Below are 21,430 nucleotides of genomic sequence, written 5' to 3' on the forward strand. Positions count from 1 at the left end.
AAGGGACTAATATCAAAATGCATGAGAATGCTTTCAAAATAATCTTGTGCTTCCAGCTTTTTCTTTTTTTCCAGATGATTATCATTCTTCCATTTTTGGCAGTGTGATCTGTTTCTATAGCGACAGGGACAGAGGCAACAATCAAAACGGGAGAGTGATGCCTGCAGATTTGTGTGGTTCAATGTAATGTTTTCCAGCAGTCCCAAGTGACTTTAAGTACCAAAAACTCCTAAAATTAATCTTGATTCATTTTGTGTAGATGATATAACCATAGAAATCTACAGGAAAATAAACTTTTTTTCTTTTAAGCATCAATTAATTACTTGATTGAATAGGCAGAGTGAAGAACAGTCTGTGAAAGCAGCAGTACCCTTCAGCAAAGACAACTAACAATGGGTTGGTTGTATGGCTGCTTTTGATGCAGAGGATGTGAGATTCACCAGCAGACCTTGATTTATCTGACTGCTTACACATTTATTAGAACCATTTTTCCAATTTAATTTTGTTGATACAAATGCAAGATGTGTGATCTGAGATACAAAGCACAGAAGAATTTTTGCTAAGTTATGTTCCAGAACAGCTGTAGCCAGGAAGCCTTGTCCTTACCTGGCACTTGGGGACTTGGGGCTGTCCCACACAAAATAGATGAGAATTGTAGCTTCTGTGTTTATACCAGTACAAGTACCAGTTATTCAAGAGGAGAAGAGTTTTGCAGGTACTAATGAGGTGTGCAAAATGTGACCTGAAGCTCAAGAACTAATTAATAGCAGGAATTAGAAGAGAGTTTTGGCTGGCTGGATGCAGATGTGTGTGTAGGTGGCTAGGCTGGAAAGATGAGATTCCTCAGGTTCAGCTTGAAACCTCTGAATTGCTGAGGTTATGTAGGAAGGAAAGATCTTTAAAACAAAAATAAAACCAAAAGCACCAAAACACAACCTCTTGGGCAATGCAAAACTATTTAGACTTAAGCTAATTCTGGATATGTTTTCAAAACAATCTTTAAAATTGCACAAAGGTATTGCATCCCTAACAAAGCATAGTTAGAAGTGTAGGAATTTTGTTTGTTTACTAATTAGCTCGGCTAGCTGTTCAGGGAAAAACCGAATACAACATTTTGTAATTACACAAGTGTACTTCTTTCCATATAAAAGAGAAGTAAAAACTGTCACTTACTGAAACAATTCTGCTAAACTGATGACAGCCTATCTACCTGGATTTCTGCACCTTTAAAAATTGTACTGTATATGCACATATTATACTAAAATAATTTATATTAGCTTTCCCGAAGAAGAAGCAGAAGGTAATTTCACCATGTTTGTGAATTCATTTCAGAACTATGTATGCCCTAAAGGAACATTTTTAGGCTTTTTTCCTCTATCTCTGTTTATTAAAACTGTGCCATTATTATTTTTTTTAAATACGTGACTTTCAATTATTTTTTTTTAAATGATGGTAGTGATTATGAGGAACTTCCATAACAAACATGGAGGTATTTGACGCAGAAGGAAATACCATAATGCTAAAGGAACAGAATTGTGCACTTTGGACACTCACCCTCTCTAGGATACTTCAAGCTCATGTAAATGACAATCAAAGTTCTGTTTTTGCAAATGTGTTTTGAGCAGAGACGTAGCAGGTGGCTGTGCCCAGACCCACCACTGCCGATTCTAGCCCCGCTCAGACTGGTGATGAACTTGCTGCAATGTCTGTGCTGAAGGCGAGAGCTGGGTCCCACACGTCTGGCCAGTCTCCCTGGCCTAGTGGCAGAGCTTGGGCAGGACGATGGTACGGATTTCTTTTTACTGACTAAGCTTTTTTTGAGGGGGAAAAAAAAAAAATCGAAATTAATTCTCTATTGTTTTCTTTCCTAGATGCAAGGCGGCCTTGGTCTAGCCTTCCCAAACCAGCGTTCAGGTCCGCTGGCAGAAGCACTGGCGGCTGCGCCTGGCAGCAGCGCGGCCAAGCGCACACCAGGCCGCGCTCAGCGCTCCGTGGCTCCCGGCGGCAGCGGAGCTTCCAGCGGTGCCCGCTCCCGGCCGGTGCAGCAGCCGGTGCCGGGCTGCCCGGAGCTCCGGAGGGCGCTGCCGCGGCTGCCGAGTGTGTGCGGGACGTGCCGGGCGGCCCCGCGCCACATGGCCGCTCCCGCCGCCAGCCCCGGCGCGGCCCGGCCCGGCCGCGGCCCCGCGGAGCCTCCGGGGCGGCCATTGGGCGGTGGCTGGCGCTGCCTACGTGCGGCCGGCGGGGCGGGGCTGCGGGCCCGGCGCTCGCAGCCGGCCAGGCAGGCGGGCACGGACGGACCCCCGGCCCCGGCAGCCCTGAGCCCCGACAGCCCCGAGCACAACAAGGGGAAGCGATGCTGATGCTGGACTGCAGTTCAGAGGTGAGGCTTGGGATGGTCTGTCTGTGGCTCTGTCTTGCCGGGAGCCCGGCTGCGGAAGTAAATGAGGTGTTGTTTGCCTGGAGCTGCTGCAGTTAATGTTAGGGCACTAACGCTGTCGATCGGTATTTCTGGTTAAGAGATTAAAAGCCAAAAAAGTCTTACTTGCACTGCTCTTTAAAAAAGAAAATATTTAAAAGGCAGTTGCAAGGAACATGAAGGTCCAATGATTTGCAAGGGGAATGTTTTTTGCTGTGATGCAGTATTCTGAGACCTGCCGTGGTTTACACTGGCAGTAACATTTATTTTTTTCTTTTGATGCCCTGTTTCAGTCTGGTAGTTTCAGCAACCTATTTGAGACAGGAACCGGTGTGAATGCACCTGCAGATGCCTCTGGTCAGTCTCCAGCTCACTTGGCTGCTTGTGGTGGAGAAGCTTTTTTCCTACTTTGGCAACTGCAGACAGGAGCAAATTTGAACCAACAGGTAAAAAACACATTTTATTCCTTCCACTTCTAATCTGGCATGTCAGTAAATCCACTTAATATTATTGACACACTTTTTATCTAAGAGACAGGTTTTTTTATACTGAGTTGTATTGCATGAGATACCTGTGTTGCTTATTTTAGAGTAACTTCTAGCATAAACCAGAAATCCTGTTTATATTGCATTAGCAACTTCACTTGAAATGTATAATTTAATTTTCACACTTAAGAGTGCTGCATGCAGATGTCCAAACAACTTAATTCTTTTACACCCCTTGAGTATTTATTTTTCCTCCTAAAGTTTGTCCCTACTTCAGGTAAATGTAAGGATTCTTACTCAAGTTGCTTAGTTGAATCCCTTATACCTCTGAGCTGGTAGCAAGCTATTGGTCACAGCAATCCCTGAGTGGTGCCAAGAGATGCTGTTAATCTGTATTGAGAGTATTCTGTGTAAGTTATCTTTTAGAAGGCAAAGGTTAAACAATGAGTACTGCAGGAGACAGCACTTCTGCTTTGTGGTGATGAATACATTAGACAATTAATGGTAGTTACCATTATTGTACTAGCTATATTCCTTTAATCTCTCAGCTCACAACAGACTGGTGTACATAAACAGTCATTTTTGAGAACATGACAGCTTTATTCTACTCCTCTTCTTGCAAATGACTGTTATATATAAATTGTGTTTTTAGGATTGCCTTGGAGAAGCCCCGATACATAAAGCAGCAAAAGCTGGGAGTTTGGAATGTCTTGCTCTCCTTGTTGCTGGTGATGCTAAAATTGAGTAAGTTGAGTGACATTTAGTAACTTCAGTAAGAGCATCAAAGGATGTGCATTTTACAGAGTACATTTAACTTGCTCAGAATACACATGCTAAGGCTGCAAATATAGCATGACTATAGCCATAAGAGTATTAAAAACTGACATAAAGACCAAAGGAGCACTGACCGTATGCTCACGTGCTGTTTTTTAGCTATATACCTCTGTAATAACTGCTGGGAGAATATTCCTGATCATAATCTCACCTTGTTCTTGTCTTTCTGATATGCTAAAGCCAGTAATAGTCTGATGACAAATTTATTTTAAAATAATTATTCCTTTTTGTATTTAATACCAATCCCCTGTATGAGCTGTATGCTATCCTTGACAAACCTTTCTTGGTATTGATTCTCAATACTTATTTTTATACACCTGCCTAAATAACCACTTAATCAGCACTTGCTCATTATTCCAGTTTAATTGGTTATTGTTAATTCTGTATTTCAGCTTGTGCAACAACAGTGGACAGACAGCAGCAGACCTTGCACTGGATTATGGCTTTCTGGAATGTGCCAAGTTCCTCAGGACCATTCAGCACACTCAGACAATGAAACTGAGAGGACAGTCTGGATACTCACTAAGTGACAGACATAGCTTGCAGAGAGAGGATCCAACTGCACGGAAACAAGAAAATGAAACCAGCAGATCCATAAACAGGAAGAGGAGAAGATCAGATGGTGTGTAACAGTGTTGGTTTAATACAATTCAGAATATGTAAAAAATATTTTTAGCATCTAAGTAAAACAAATGTGTGTTAGACACAGAGCAGTTAGATTTAGAAGCCTCCGAGTAAGGATGAACTTGCATAGGTACTTAAGGTTAGGGTCTTCTTGGAAATGGACAGTATATGTGGAATGCCACTTAAGAGGCTACTTCAACACAGAAAAAATAAAAATCAGAGGTACTCTTACTGATGTACTGATGAAGTAGCTACAGACTTACTTTGTTTCTATGACAGATCTTGTCTCCTAGCTGCCAGAAGAAACAGCTTGTAATCCCAACATGAAATAAGGGGAATCTGAAGTCTGAAGAACCGTGACTGGATGATGCACTGAGCAGTCAGATGTGTGTGCTGGGACATTGTCTCCTTCTGAGAAGGAGGAAAGCTTGTTTATTGTTACTTCTTACAGAAGAATTTTGTGAGTTTTTTTTTTCCCCCCTGGAATACTTGTATTCATTCAGCTATAAATAAATGAGCATAGAAAATATAATTCTCTTGCTTTTTTCTGTGTAAATGACAGCAAAATTAATAAAATTCAGTAAATACAGCCATTCTTTTCCCACTCCTAAAGTGCGTCATCAAGAATACCAGGAACAAACAAGGCCTTTGAAAAGATTCATAATGGACAAGACAGCTGGCTAAGTGGAACTTGAAAGGCAGAGGACACTTTATCTTTTTGTCATGAAAGAATTCCATAAAACAAAGGGATTTGGCATTTAATCTACAAAGATTCTAGCAGAAGAGGAAATACTATATAAACCTAAAGTACTATGGAAAAGTACAGAGTATTTGTTGCCTAATAAATGCATTTGCAAGGAATACAGTTCAAAGCAGGTAACTCTTATTTCTAGAGGTTTCATTAAAAAAAAATAGTTTCTTAATTTAAGTAATTCCACCAACATTTCTATTTCACCTGGGTTTTGATTGACTTAAAGCATTATTTTGATAAATAACAGGACAGTTTTATCTACATCAGCTACCATTCTGTCTCAGCGCATTCAGCATGAGAGTGAATTTAAATAGCCTTTGGTCGTTGAGGTAGGCACAGATTATAATAGGCGTCCTTGTTCCAAAACTCCGGGCCCTTCCAGCCACACCAGCCCTGTCCAAGGAAAAGCAAGATAGCTTTTAAATCTACTTCAAATTCTGTTTTTCCTGACAGAAATTCAAATTCTGTTTTTCCTGGTTTTTACTATTGAGTCTATTCTTATTTTACTAATCAAACTAATTTAAGCTGTATGAATTATTTTCAAATGTCTATAGCATGCAATGAAAATTTTCATAAAGTTCTCTATGTGCCTGGAAACACATGAATGGAAAACACATTACAAAAAGACTCTCTCCCCCTTCCTCCCTCCCCAGCTTAATTCTTAGAAATTATCTCCTCCCCGTCCCCACCTCCCCACTACCTTCTGCTGCTCCTGAGAGGCTAATGTTATTCTGAAACACCATCATTCTCACAGTTTCCCTTAGTTTCTCCCTAGACACTTTTGATGAGGAAAGTGGGTTCTGCATTTATTTTATCCTCCTGGACCACTGAACCATTCTAACAGCTAGTAGCTGTACCAGCCTTTAGTCCTACACATTCTTTGGAAATTGTTTCTTCCTGTGTTCATTTCAAGCTTTGATCATTATAGGCCAGTAAAATGTTTCTTAAACAGCTTTTTTTTTTGTTTGTTGGGTTTTTTGTGGGTTTTTGTTTGTTTGGCTTTATTTGTTGGTTTGGTTTTTTCTTTGTTTGGGTTTGTTTGTTGGGCCTACACAAGGATATCAAAGATTAGAAATAAAAGTTACTATTTTCAACTTAATATGAAAAACAGAAAAGACATTGATTACTTAGCACTTACAGGATGATTCAGCTGCTTTAAGAGTTTACATTACTGACACTATATTTACAGGTTTGTAACGTGCTGTGTCATCCCTTTTAGTGGCTTTAAATGTGGAAAGGACATTACATACCCCTAAGCATGTTGTAGTTTTTCCACATTTTCAAAACAATTCAGTACCTACCCTCTGATCATTGTTAAAGGCCTGATCTGAGAATGGTTATTGTTGGATTTTTAAAAGAACTTTTAAAATTTAAAATAAATGATCTTCTGTGCTTCATTTAGAGCATCTTACAACCTGAACAGAATTTTCATTCAAAATATAAAACACATTTATCGTATATACTCCTGGGTAAAAGGGAAGATGGGTGAATTCATATAAAATAAAGAACATTTCTTCATAGTATAACTTGATGTACTTTCTGATCTGATACATTTCAGAAACTGACAATACTTAGCATATTGTAGTATGCCAGTTAAGGGGGGTCAGTGCTTCTTCCATAAGGGATGGAGAAGCCATAGAATGGCCATGTTGTATTTGGCTGGACATTTTTTGTTTAATGCCAAAATACATGCATATACATAAGTGTGTCAGTATATATGTGCATTAAGCCTCACCTTTTCCAAAATAACATGCAGATCTTCTCCTCCAGTGTAATGTGGGTCTAGAATCAAGTATTTAATGTGCCCTGTAGTCTCGTTCCAAGCCACTCCTAATATTGTGTGAGCCAAAACACCTCCACCTAAAATAGGAGAAACACAGATTTCAGAATTTTTTTTTTCACTGGGATTGATTTAATGTGCAAGGGCTAAATACAAGTACATCAACACCTTATATTAACAGATTAGCTTGTATCAAGACGATTCTGAAAGTGCTTCTTTCATAAGATTCTTGACATTATTAAACAATGTATCTTTACTACATTTAAGTAAGGTTAGTTGTACTAACTAAAGTAAGTAGGGAATGTATTTTCCAAATTTCTTCCAAGTCAGCAAGGCAGGTTAAATCTTCAGCACTTCCACCAGATGAAGTCAAGAATATTTCAAACATCCCTTTTGCACTTTTTTTTTTAAGAAACCTAACTGTAGGAAAGAAATCTGCAAAATTTCATGGTTGTAAAAGGACTAAAATTAGAAGAGAAATCGGAATTCCTGGATGAGGTTTATCTGTTGTTTTTTACTATGTTACATCAATGAATATTAGGGGCAGAATAGTAAATTCTGATTTCCCTTTCCTCAGCCTGCAAACAGGAAAAGGGGATATTTTGAGGAGATGAGCACAGGTCAACTCTTGCATATTTCTTTCAGGTAACATGCAATACTTTACTTCCCCACAATATTGTAGTAATAACTCCACACAGCACATAGGGATTGCAAAACCCCTGGGAGAATACAAGCAAAAACAATCCCCAAACCCCACCCTCAAAAAGCCCAACTCCAGCCCTCCAATGACAACAAAAATTAAACCAACCTACAAAAGAGCATTAGAGGGAAGGGTAAGTTACAGACAAAAAGATTTTTCAATATAGGATTCTACCTTCTTGAAATTCAGACAAAAAGTCTGCTGAAAGCCAAGAATATTTAACAGAATCATAGCATGGTTCGGGTTGTAAAGGACTGTTAAGTATCATCTAGTTCCAACCCTACTGCCATGGGCAGGTCACCTCCCACTAGACCAGGTGCTCTAAGCTCCATCAAACCTGGCCTTGATCCCTGCGCCCTCCCCCTGGTCTTGGGGCATCCACAGCTTCTCTGGGCAGCCTGTTCTGGTGTCTAACAGGGAAACATTTCTTCCTAGTATCTAATCTAAACCATCACCATACCAAAGTCTGGACTTCTGGCACCTATGTTTTGAGAAAGTTACAATGTGTTATGGAATGACAAATACAGGCTGAAAATTTGCTTAAATTAATGTTATTAAAGTTGAAAATAATAATATCAGTATTACTAATTTCCTAAAACACAGCATGGAAAAAATAGTTCAATTAATGTTGCAGTATTTTTACAAATGGCACTTCTTATCATACCAATATTTCAGATTATTAAAACTGGTCTTAAAACAAATTTGGATTATACCCTTCCCTTCCAAACCAGATAAACAGTACTCTTCTCTGAGGAGAAGTTTTGAGGAACCCTGTGAACTTTTGCTCCTGTAGAGAATGAAAGTCAGCTCAAGTTCTGACTTAATAGAAATTTATAAAAACACCATTTAGACTGACTTTTTTTACCATGTTTAATACTGAGCTTGAAAGAAATACTAAATAAAAAGATACCAACCAGAATAAACTCTATCATTTTTGAGGCTACCTTGGGAAAACTGTAATTTTTAATTCATCTACAGTTTTGATTAACTTTTGTACAGTAAATTAAATGGGTTCTAATTGAAATGAAATTCAGCACAGGGAGACCATGCACTTTCATTAGCATTCTTCAACACTCAAGTACTTACCAATCATAATTGGAGTTCCCTCAGTCTTGAAATGATTAGCAAGCTCTCTTCCCTGCAATGCTAGTTCAGAACCCTGGCTAGGTAAGAAAAACAATAAGAGATTTGTCATTCTCCCTAGGTTTACTTCTCTGATTATCCACAATACTCATTTACTGCATAGATAGCTGATTAGAAAGTCACTTGGATTATTCCTTTGTAAACTTCCTGAGAAAATTTGAAAAACATTTTCAAACACAAGATCTATTTGCTGGGCAAGAAAATGAATACAGACATTTTTAATATCTTGTCTTTACATTTCTTTATATAGTGGCTAATCTTTTTAAAACCCAGTGAGAGTCTGTGTACCTACTTCCCAAGTAGGAATGGATTAAATGCAGACAGAATACAAAACTGGGAAATGATGCATTTATTATAATGGATCCAGTACTGGTGTTTCTGGTGCAGTTGTGAAATCTTATTTCCACAAAGAATTAGAGACGCTAGATGGAAATAAACCCAAGATAAAAATGCTATCCAGTGCCAGTGACCAGCTGAAAAAGCTGCATGATTGTTTCTTCTTCCTGGCATGGTATTGATGGTTTTTCATAACCCTGAGACAAACTGGTGCTCCCTTGTAGCAGCACTATGAGCAATTCTACACAGTTCAGGAGTGTATTCTACATTCTCATATGGAGAATAAAAATCTCCTACTGGCAGGGCTTGTCACAGCTGCTATAAATAATAGGTGGATCATCTGCAAGCACAAGCTCTGGAGCAAAAAAAAAGATTAAAATATTGAAGAGCTGAACTATTTTCCTACCATTAAGGATCCCCATTACCATGCTCTTTTAGACTATCTACAGTGTGAATTTACTCTAAATAAACATAACACGTGTAAACTATTTTGGTTTGTATTTCATACATACTGTTAGTGTATGTTCTTAATTTCACAACTGTATTTATTAAATGTTCAGGGTTTTGTTAGTCTGCTTAGTACTTCTAAATGATAAAAAATATGGTAGTTTTTCTTCTGATAAATGGTAAATTCTGATAAATTCTTTTTGTCCCAAATATTTTCGTAGGGTCCTTCACTGTGTATGAGAGCATCAGATTGTCAGAATGGAAACAAATTCCTTGCTTTATTTATCACACAAATGCAAAAACGGGAACATTATTTTCTAGACTTCTCAACAATTTGCCTCAATCCTAAACTCACAAGTTAGGTCTGTGGCTGCAGTAATAATCTATTTGTCAGTGTACATTCAGTTCTCTCTGGACATCAGACTGTTGTCTGCATCAAAAATTGAGGTGCAAAGGAATAGGCTGAATTCCATATCAGTCTGCATATCATGAAGCAATTTATGGATTAAGCAAACCCAATGGGAGCCACATTTCTTGTGGAAGCATTTGACCATAGCTTTTATAAAACCGGGCAATTTGTATATTATTAAGCAATTTATAGCAAATGGAAAGTGGAACCCAAACCTCCCAAGAAATTCAACACCACCTTCATCTATAAGCACTCAGCACAACTAAAGGTAGGAATGGAGGGTTAATTATACCTCTTGTTTAATTACACCTCTTCTCCCATGTACTGTGATCATGACTTGCATTTTAAGGCATTCAGTCTTTCTAGCAATTACCAAGCTACTAAAGAGGTAGTGATTCTTACCTGACAAATAATATTTTGGATGTTATTCCAAAAAGCTGATTCAAAACAAGCTGTACCTCAATCGAACCAATCCACTGCCGTGAGCCAACAAATGCTGCAGGCTTGTCTCCAGCATCAACCAGTGCCTTTGCAACATCACAATGAGGAAGAAACCGAAATATCAACAACATATAGTAGGGAATTCCACCACTTTGTGTGAACAAAGTTGCTTTATATACATGGGCATGTGTTTTGAATCTAGCTGTTTAAAAGCTAGGTTCAAAATGGATGTTGAATTCATTCACTGTGGTTCTGTTTTGAAAATGTCCCTTTGAGCAGTAATGCAGAACTGTGTCCATGAGTAGAGACTACAAGCCCAGGTCCACAGGCAGACTTCAGGCTGGGGGGGGGACCACTGAGCTCTTTAATAATGGAGTGCCTCATTTGTACACTGCAGAAGCCACTTCACAGACTGAAAGGCTTGGATTTCTATTCAGAGCACTCAGGAAAGGATCCATAAAATAGTGCTCTGAGGAAGAGGCTACTGATCCATGTCAAAGGCTATGGCTTATTTTAACCTCTTCTTCATTATGAGCCTTTTATGTTACATTCAGCACTTGAGAGAGACCTTCTCTGCTCAGGACACAAAGCCCAAAGGTCTTCTCAGGGCTACTGCCCTCTTTTAGGTGCCTAAATATGCTACAGGAGTGCACAGCTTTCAAGAGCATTCAGGTGTGGATTGAGAAATGTTCAGGAAATGTGGTTTTACCTTTAGTGTTCACATCCCCGCTACATGTAATGAATGTATTTTCATGGAATGAATTAAACTTTACTAAAAATGTTCAGTAAATAACTGCAACATGAAGAATTATATTTAGAAGACAGAAGGTAACTGCAGTATTCCTTGACAGGCATACCCAAGTATGGATATTAGCTACAAGCCTACAGTTTTAATCCAGTGCTGTTAACAAAAATGAACAATTCAGGTATGCATTTAAATTCAAAACAGAAAAAGAAGTGAAGGAGAGTTCAAAAATCAGGAAAAGTGCACTACTGTCAAAGGCAAAGTTACAAAAATTGTCAGTAAATTCCCGTGTAGCATTTGGGAACTAATCCAGCTGTCACTGAATATGACAGCCAGTTTTAAAACTGATTTTAGCATGACACATTGGGTTCTTTGTTCTTTGCATTTGACAAAAACACTGAAAATGTCATATCACAACTTCTAATAGAACATTAATCCAAGGAAACATTTAAAAGATTATTTTAATGTATCTTATTTGTACAGATAATGTCACCCAACACAAACAATTCAGAACCACCAGTCCAATTTAAGGGAGAAAAAATATCTTCTAAAATGTACGAATTTGATATTTAAAAAATAATCTACACAAACCTTTATAGACACATATGCATAAAATAATCTCCTTAAATGTTCTGTACCTGTTGAATTTCCTTGTGTGTTGGTATAGGTCTATCCATGTAGCCTTGGTGCTTGAACCAAGAGCAGATTGTCTGCAAAGAGCGATAGGCACAGCCCCAGCCACTGTCATCCATGCGGTCCTGCATGTAGTGGTGGTAACTGTACACACCTTGCACCAAATAAACCTGCACAGGAGGGAGAACACACAGGCATCTCATCACACTTGCACCAGTTTGCAGAGAAGTCATATCACCTGGCACTTGCACTGTCAAGCTTTCAGTTGGGGACTGCAAATCTTTGGAAGATTCAAAGGGTCATTATTCACACATGATTAACTGCACCTCCTTTTGTATCTAAACTCTGTTCATAGTTTTAGTTTCTTGTCCTGGTTCTGAGAAACTTTTTAGAATACATGCTAAAGTCATGGACATTATTTTCCCAAGAAAATCCAATTTCTTTGCGACAAACACAACATATTAAAGCAATGCCATTTTGTGCAGAGGAGCCCTTTTGCTTAAAAGGTCAATTATTTGCTTAAAAGCCAATTATTTCACTTTCTCATCTGCACATCATTGACTATCTAAATTACTTCTTTCAATAAAAAAACTCAATTAAAATAAAAAGGTACTTTCTGCAAAATGTTTCAATTTAAACTTACCATACCAGACTCCATGCCAGGTGAACTAAGATGTAAGTGTGGATTTCTGAGATATCCATCTTTATATGGTTCATCTGGAAAATGATAAGCATTTGCTCTCTTGAAATATGGTCTGTCACAAGGCAGATTGTATAACCCATGCAATTCCTACATGCAAGTTCAAATAAAAATAAGAAACACAATTCAAATTTTGGATTAAAATAAAGACCACACTGTAAGCAGCAATAAAGATATAATTTTAACAGCATAGTTTAGCAAATTACTAAAACAGGCTTAGTTAAACACTCAGGAGGGATGTTTACTACTAGACCTCTCCTCTCCAGGGAGGCTCATGCAGGCTTACCTCCCATCTATAGGGCCCACTACTTTATGCAGTCCTGTTACATAACATCTGCTGCTGGGGCCCCACTGAAAATACCACGAGTAACAGGTTTGTTATGAAAGCATGATAAAATACACCATCATAGAAAAGGATTACAGTTTTATCTGCACAGTAATGTAGATACACACACCAAATTATAATCTTAACTGATATTGGAGCATTCAAATAACATGTACTGACACAAAGTAAAGATATTGGGCTTATGGTTCAAGCAGATTCAGTCTGTTTTAAAATCTCTTAAGCTCTGTTTGCCACACAGCAGCCACATTTAAAGAGATATATTGTCTTATTTCACAGAGCTTAAGAGTGAAAGGCATGATGAGATCATCTAGGATAATGTGTGTAACACAGGTAATACATTTTAGGCAGATGACCCAGCACTGAACCCAGCTACAGGAGCTGCAGTAACACTTCCCATCAGTGGGTTAGAGTGAACAGCAGAGAGAGCAGGAAACACAGGCAGTGTACCTGAGGCCTCTGCAAACACAAGGCTAGACTGGGTTTTATATACCCAGTAATGCTTCACACAGAAAAAGTCCCCTGTTTCTACACCTCTAAGCTACAGAATATTCTTTCCCTGCTCTCAGTACATGCAATTGTGTGACCTAGACTGGTATCAGTCTCAATCTGAAAGGACTGCCACATCTCAACATTATTCCACCTCATCCATATTCTTTTTTCTAGATGCTAACCCAAAGGCAAAAACAAGCCAAAAACTAGCTAAGTCTGGTCAACTGTGAGCTACAAAAACCAACCCCTCCAAACAGACAAAAACCCCACAACACCACAAAACCCCAAGAAAGAAACCAAAACAAACAAAACCCCCAATAAGCCTTTGAGGACATACGCAAAAACCTGAATGTAGTAACACATCAAAAGTAAACTGATGTTCTACCACAGAAGAACAAAAAAAGGGAGAAATTCAAAGAATACTCTACCAGAAGTATAATTTAGAGAAAATATTTATCAACCAAATTTTATGTACTTTTAAAGTTTCTGTTGTTCCCTCACAAAAATGAGATCTGGCATATTCTATAAAATAACTTATAATGAATCGAGTTTCCACATTCAGTATACTGCTTTGGTTACAATAAAAATGAATCTAAAATACAGCAGTATCTGCTAGTATTTATTCTACTAAATGGAAGCTATTTATTCTGACTAAATGGAAAGCCCTACCACTGCTTCAATTACAGTAATTAAAAATAAAGATCCAGTTCTGTTACTGTCTGTTGGCTTTACCTTTCTGTAACTTTCCAGCTGATCATCTGAAATACCCGTAGGATATGAGACTGTTATGAGGTGATTTTGTCCTGGTAACATGAAATGAAATTGTTCTGGTACCACAATTGATGTTCCTTTCACATATTTCATGATACATCTTTCCATGTCAGTTAATTGCCCATGAATTGCTTTCACTAAGAGATTTTGTACCCTGCAAAGTACAAGGGAGAATATTTCAAAAGTGGAACAGTGATTGTGAATGATTTTTTCTCACAGCTGTGAGTTATACAATACCTAAATGCATGTCTGACCTGGTCAGATGACTGCACTAACTCAATGCTTCTGCTCCCACAGGAAAAGGCAGAGCTCAACTGTGCCCAACTCAAAGCTTGTCTGCACACAGAAATGAGTCTCTAGTGATTCAGTCCTCCTAAATGTGGCTACCCTGCTCTCATACCAGAAACACAATCAGTATAAGCAATTGCCAAAATAAAAATTAAATATATGACTAAATTTTTTTTTTTGCATTTTATCCATTCCATTTAGTGTCGTTCAGAGTCAAATCCTATGGAAAAAATGCAAGGAAAAAATACATAGGCAGACTCAAATGTTTTCCATCTGTACCAACCCAGCTGCACCCTGAAATGTAAGGCTGAGATTACAAAGACTCATCAAATATTCCCCAACTCTCACTTTTATACACCACACATAAAAAATTTCTAGAACATTTTCCTGACTTTCTCAATTCTTTGCTAAGCAATGGTTATGAGTTATCAAATCTGTCAGACATTGATCAACTGAATTTTTTATAGACAGCAAAAGGATCATGTCTCAAGATTATTGAAGTTAACAGCTGTCTACATGAGCTTTTATTATTAATACAGTTAAAATTACATCACAAAAGTACTATATACTTTTCATTAAACTGATGAATGATAAAGTTTTACTTCATTATTTCAACAAAAAGCAGAAATGAAGCTGAAAAATTGCAAGTTCAGGATAACACTTACTTTCCCCATGGCTCTTCTGGAGAAACAGATACGACAACATCAACTGGTAATGTCATATTTATGTAGTGGTGTTCCTTCTTTTCCCTTTCAATGACTGGAGCCAAAGCAGCTAATGAAGATGTCATTTCCAACATGAGGTCGACATTGATTATCTGCTGCTGCAGAGAATAAAGACATCAATATTACATCTCCAGCTACAAGAAGGCAAAAGTAAGAACCAATAAGTCCATGAACCAAGAAGGCAAAAGTAAGATTGCAGGTATTTGGTAACAAACTCAGCAATTAAATACTTGGGTTAGAAAAAAGCTGGTAACGTTGAAGACAAACTTGATGTGCTGATCTGCCTTAGGTGGATTTCTGCATTCATGTTGAGTCTCAATGATTTTAAAAGCATTCTTTAAAGTCATGTCAATGCCTATTTGTGTACAGAAAAGCCTAGGGAGGGCAAGTCTAAAAATGTTTAAATGATAATTTTTCTTATATATTAGAAACATACCGTATCCTGTAACTTTTTATCCTTTTTTTTGCCAAGCTTTCGTTTGGTCTCATCATCTTGATCAAATCTGAATTATCAACAGAAAGAGAAATTTCTATAAGATGAAATTAATCTCTTAACCACCCCTCCCCAGTTTTTAAATATACTTACTGTATAAATTGTCTTATCTCCTTACATGCAGACTCATCAGTCAGCTCTGGAACTGTGGTCATACCATTGTTAGGCCACACATAGACTGAACTGTGGCAAATTCTGAATACAAGAAACTCTGAGGACAGTTTGTTTTCAAGATCACTGAAAACATATCCTAATGCCTTTTTTGTTGATGCCTCTGAAACACAGTAAGGATATAATTAGCCCAGAAAATTTCCTCACCATTTTGTTGTAGCTGCTGGGCACACATTTAAGAATTTTTTTTACTTGGAATAAAAATGCAAGTGCTGCTACGATCAGAAAAATAACTGGGTAAACAAAACTGAGGTAAGATTTCACTTAACAGGTCTGTCTCAAACATTCACACTCACCTCCCTGAACAAAAGGGTACTGTTTCTCCCAGATACTGTCAAACTTACAGAAGAACAATCTACTCTGATGTCACTTACCACATCTAATAAGTCTTAACCAAGCCTATGGTGGCAAACAAACTTCCATGTACAAATTTCTATGAATATTTAGGGTTTTGAAAAAAATCCTGAAAATATTCCATCTGAGTCACTCCCATGTTTCTGAGCTCATATCATTGTTCAGAAATACTAACCAAACCCAGACTAAATCTTTGGAAAAGCAGGCCCTACATTCCAGCTGAGGACCAAATTTCAGCCAACATAAACCTGTACGCTACAGTCTGGTTTGCCTGAAACTTTATTACTGGTATGTACAGTTGTCTTTCAGAGCTTGTAAGGTGTTTTACCCACACCTTACAACTTGAACTAATAATGGATATGACACTGTTGGATATGATAAAGTGACTTTGGCACATTAGCCACGTTTTTTTCCTTACTGTGAGGGTTAAAAATCATTACTTTGAATATAGTACTAACAAGCCATCAAAGACTGCTGTATCTCTCTGATGCATTAACTTAAATTTGGTCACAATTAGATACCTTTTGTATTAGAAATCTGTAAAAACTACATTATTAGAAAAGTCAAAGGAAAATTGCTCCAAAAGAAAAAGCTCACTGCCCTTCAAAAGGAACAGTGTGCCTTATTTACCCACTAACAGGTGTGAATACCATGCACTTGGTCAATTCACCTACCTCTCTTCTTCACTGTGGTTACAATTCACTACACCATACACAAAGTCAAATAAATAACCCTTCTCTGAGGATGCAACTCACAAAATGCTGTTTTGAATTAGGTCAATCTATTCAACACTTCTGCTCCAGATCATGAACTCAAATAAGCCCAAGTTCCTTATCAAGGTTCATTAGATGGAATTCAGCGTTTCTGCTAGAGACACGTCCTTTTAAAATGCAGAATGACTGAGAGCTGAGCTAAAAACAGCCTCCTTCCCCACCCTGTCCTGAGACAGCTCAATGGCCCCTGAGAGCCCTGAGCAGGCCTTCTGAGGAGAATGGCACTTTACTGTAACAATGGGGGACGACAGGAGCCCCTTTATGCTTTATGGACTAGTCCCTTGCTATCACATGGAATTGCAGTAGCCAATCCTGCCTAAATTCAGTAGAGTCACTAGTTAGCTTGTTCCCCTTCTCTATTTCTCTGGAAAGACTGGACAACAGTCTCGAAATTGTATTATTAATGCAGTCCAATTATAACAAAATTCATTGCCTTAAAGTTATTCTGTTTGCTTAGAATTTCAGAATAAACTTCAGCTTCAAGCTGAAAAGTGATCCCAATAACATATCCACAAGTACAAAGTATATACAAATGAAATTAGTTAAAAATGTCAATGTAAAATTTCTTTCAAATTAAAACAAAAAACATAGGATGGAAAAAGAGTGTCAGAAAATTTATAGAGATAAAGAATAATTTTTACAGGTTTGTGAAGAAGCACTTAACGCCTGGTAAAATGCCAAGAAAATAAATATAATAAATAGTTTCTTAATGAAAGTTAATATAAGTATTAAAAAACCTATTAGTCTTATAGACACACCATCAGTTGTTGCAAGCTGAAATGCAAGATCCAAGCCTCCTCTTATTCTGAAGAGTATATCCATAGCTTCTAGAATTTACCTAAGGAGAAAACAGAAGCAACAAAAATGAACAGCCATTTCACCATGCCTTTTCTGAAGCCACAACTGACTGCTGGTATACCACAGTGTGCAAGCACACCAGCAATTACTGCAGCTGCTCATGTTACACAAGGCCAGTGAATAAACAGGGAAATGAGTGGTGCAGCAGGGCACAGTTACTGCAACCAGCACCTCAATTACACCTTGGAACACATTTCCTACCTCAACAAAAAAAGCCATAATTCTACACATCTACTATATAGAAATACTTTAGGTAAAATGTCATTGTTTCAATCCAAATGCCATGTTTCCCATAATGCCCACACACACACACACACACACACACACACACACATATATATATATATATATATATATATATATATATATATATTCTTCCAGCTCAATTAAAGCAAGGACAGAACTGAGCAGAAAGGTAATTAGCCACATCTGCAAGTATGCATTCCTTAGTTAGGAAATCAGTTTCAGGGAAATGAGAAAAAACAAAAAGGGGGGGGAATATGTGTGTGTCATACACAACCTCTAGAACTAAGGCTGAGTTTCACATTTGACAGGAGAGCAGCTTATGACAAGAAACCAGCCAGCTGTTTCTTCCCCTTTCCAAAGTCCCTGCTCTGTGTCCTCCTAACTGCTCACTACAGATATTTTAACATGAACTTCACCAGAAAGCTCATGCAGATGGAAACACACCCTTCTATTTAGAGAGGACTTTTTCAGACAGATCAATACCCAATCAAGTTCAATGTACCAGACAAAAACAGCTGTGGCAGTACAGAGAGGAACAATAGGTGACAGATGAATGTGGGTAGTGCTCACTGTAACAGCCCAGAGAAGGAGTGCTTAAACTGCTCAAAAAAACTTACCAAGCACCTGTAAAAATAATTATACTAGGACTCTTTGGAAAGACTTACTACACAACTGTTTGCTCACAAGATATGAGACACTTTCATGTGCAATACCCTTGCTACTCATGAAATAAAAAACCCACAACATAGGACTAATTTTCTTTCCATTAAAAGCATTCTAAAGAGAAATATGCAAAATATGCATGACTGTTAAAATATAATAATCTACTACAGTTTATCTGTTGTTAAAGGATTTTCATGTTTCAGTGATTCTGGAGTGCCAAGAAACAGTTTGGTTCTTGAAGCATAATTCTGAAGTATTTTAGATAACACAGTTATCTGCATTATTAGGGTCTTGGAGTATAGGATCCACAAAAGTGCCAGCCAGAATGTGAAAAAATGTTTGCCTGGGTTGCATAGTAATAATCCAAAAAATATTTGGATTATTAATATGTAATAATAACATTCATGAATAAAAAGAAGAGCTCTGCAAAAGCAGCCATTTTTGATAGTGGCTCATCATGGATATCACAGAATCACAGCAGGGGGGAAGCTGGAAAAAACCACAGTGGGTCACAGAATCACAGAATCCTCTGAATTGGAAGGGAACCAGAAGAACAATGAGTGCAAAACTTAAGTGAAATGGCCCATAATGGGGATCAAACCCACAACCTTATTGTTAGGGTGATGTGGTCCAATGTCCTTGTTCAAGCAGGGTCATCCTAGAGCACATTGCACAGGATTGTGTCCAGGCAGTTCCTGAGTATCTCCACTGAGGGAGACTCCCCACTCTCTCTGGACAATCTGTTCAGTGCTGTCACTGCACAGTAAAGAAGCTCATTTGCGTGTTCAGGTGAAACTTCCTGGGCATCATGTTCTACCCGAGGCCTCTTGTCCTATTGCTCGGCATAACCGAGAAGAGCCTCGCATCATTATGACGACCTCTTCCAAAAAATCCGTGACTAAAGCCAGGCAAGCCGAGTCCCCCAAGGGCGACGAAGAATAGCAGGGGCTATAGGAAGGCGTCAGTGCGGGAGGCGCCACTGCCCGCCGTGTGACACAGCCTGGGTCCTGCAGAAAGGGGATCGAGGGCCCTCCTCCCGAGGCACCCCTGGGGCTGGAGGCCCAAACGCGACGGCCGAGCACCCAGCCTGCAGCGGGGACACCAGCCCGCCCCGCCCCGCCGCCAGCTCGGCCCGGGTAGGGGCGCTCCCCTCCCCGCTGAGGAAGGACACCCACCAACCTGCCCACCCACCTACCTACCTAGTCTCGCACCCATCCGTCCATTCCCCGGGGATGGGGGCAGGGGGGGCGGGCCGGGAGGGGCGGACTCACCACGTCCGTCAGCGCCGCCGCGGGGCCGGGCCCGCCCGCAGCCTGGTGGCGCACGCGCGGTGACGCCGCCCGGCCCGCGGTACCGGCGGGCCCCGCTTGCTCCTGCCGCCGGCCCGGGCCCGGGACATTCCCGTTCGGCCGGGCTGCAGGGGCCGCGCTGCCGCGGGGTTTGCCTCGGAATCACACGCCTTCCCTGTGGTGCTGCGGGGAGTGCCTGGGGCTGAGCGTACTCTCCTTGGGCAGCCATGGCTGCCCTCAGCGCAGCTTGTCTGGGATCAGCGGCCTGCTGCCAAACGGGGGTATTATTTCCTGGTCATTTCTACAAATCCATTGGGAGACGCTCCGGAATCCCGCTGGCCCGGCTGCTACTGCGCGTTACTGCTCCTTCCAGGCCAGGCTTCCACATCTGCCCTCGCACTTCTCAGGCACATCGGCATGCTGAGGTCCAAAAGTCCTCCCCATTAATCCCTTGATAAATACTCTGTGTGCTAATATGTAGAATTTAACTCCAGATCTGTTTATTTAGGATAAATTATTTCTGTCCTCCTCGCAAATAATGCTAATTAGCTCAAACAGCGAACCCTTAAACCAGTTTCCAAGGGTCAGTTTTCGGTCATCTCGGGTTGTTTCTTTCTTGTCGCCTGCCCTTTGGTTCCTTACCCGGTGTCAAGATCTCCCAACAGTGGAAGAACAGCACTGAGGTTGCCTGATGAAGTGATGGTGCGTTTCATTCAGTGTGAAGCAACACATGCTGCAAAAACCCTCCCCCAAAATAGCTAAAAAATGGAGAGCTTTTTAAAACGTAGTCATGCTGTCTGTTCCACATGCTAAGCACGAGTAAAATATGGCCCACCCTTCCATCGTACACAGTGTTCCAGCATATTGCTTTTCATAATATGTATAAAATCTATTTAATTAGTGCTGTGCTGCCACAGTGCTGTGCTGCCACAGCTTTTCTATTCTGCATCCACATGCCAGACAGGTCTAATGTGTGATATCCATCTCTTAGAGCTTTCTGTTGGAAATTGTGGTGGTTTAACCCCAGGCAGCCAAGCCCCATGCAGCCACTCACTCAGTCATCCACCAGCAGGACTGGGGAGAGAATCAGGGGTAAAAGCCAGAAAACTCACAGGTTGAGATAAAGATAGTTTAATAGGGAAAGCAAAAGCCACACACACAAACAAAGCAAAACAAGGAATGAATTCACTGCTTCCCATGGGCAGGCAGGTGTTCAGCCATCCTCAGGAGGGCAGGGCCCCACCACATGTAACAGTGACTTGGGAGGACAAAGCCATCACTCCAAACATCCCCCCTTTACATACTGAGCAATTGGGGTCACCTGTCCTGGCTGTGTCTGCTCCCAGTCTCCCACACACCCCCAGTCTGCTCTCCAGTGTGGCAGTACCAAAAGCAGAAAAGACCTTGGCTCTGTAGATATTGTTCATGTATTACTTTTGGGTGTTTTTTTGAGACATCTGGCAGTATCCCACACAGGTTCTAACACTTAGGATTTGATCTTCATTTTTTATTTGGAGCTC

General features: G+C 39.7%; 2 protein-coding genes across 3 annotated transcripts; one reads left to right on the forward strand and one right to left on the reverse strand.

Annotated features, from left to right (window-relative positions):
• The first annotated feature begins 2,247 nt into the window (after positions 1–2,247).
• On the forward strand, positions 2,248–4,948 carry ANKRD37 (ankyrin repeat domain 37). The gene is made up of 5 exons (XM_059844644.1): positions 2,248–2,380; positions 2,710–2,862; positions 3,554–3,645; positions 4,128–4,357; positions 4,639–4,948. Exons 1-5 carry the CDS (start codon positions 2,354–2,356, stop codon positions 4,650–4,652), a joined length of 516 nt encoding a protein of 171 aa, XP_059700627.1. The 5' UTR covers positions 2,248–2,353; the 3' UTR covers positions 4,653–4,948.
• A 92-nt stretch (positions 4,949–5,040) lies between these two features.
• UFSP2 (UFM1 specific peptidase 2) lies at positions 5,041–19,954 on the reverse strand. Of its 2 annotated transcripts, none has more exons than XM_059844643.1 (12): positions 19,821–19,954; positions 17,613–17,692; positions 15,650–15,830; positions 15,500–15,566; positions 15,004–15,158; positions 14,012–14,204; positions 12,388–12,534; positions 11,750–11,914; positions 10,328–10,452; positions 8,677–8,753; positions 6,846–6,970; positions 5,041–5,503 (listed from the first exon to the last, which is right to left on the reverse strand). In XM_059844643.1, exons 2-12 carry the CDS (start codon positions 17,674–17,676, stop codon positions 5,417–5,419), a joined length of 1,386 nt encoding a protein of 461 aa, XP_059700626.1. In that variant the 5' UTR covers positions 17,677–17,692; positions 19,821–19,954; the 3' UTR covers positions 5,041–5,416. The 2 variants fall into 2 exon arrangements, with proteins under 2 accessions (XP_059700626.1, XP_059700625.1); XM_059844642.1 differs by having other exon boundaries at positions 15,004–15,161.
• Positions 19,955–21,430: the final 1,476 nt, after the last annotated feature.

This window comes from Haemorhous mexicanus, chromosome 4 (assembly GCF_027477595.1).
Source record: "Haemorhous mexicanus isolate bHaeMex1 chromosome 4, bHaeMex1.pri, whole genome shotgun sequence".
NCBI classification, from domain to species: Eukaryota; Metazoa; Chordata; class Aves; order Passeriformes; family Fringillidae; genus Haemorhous; species Haemorhous mexicanus.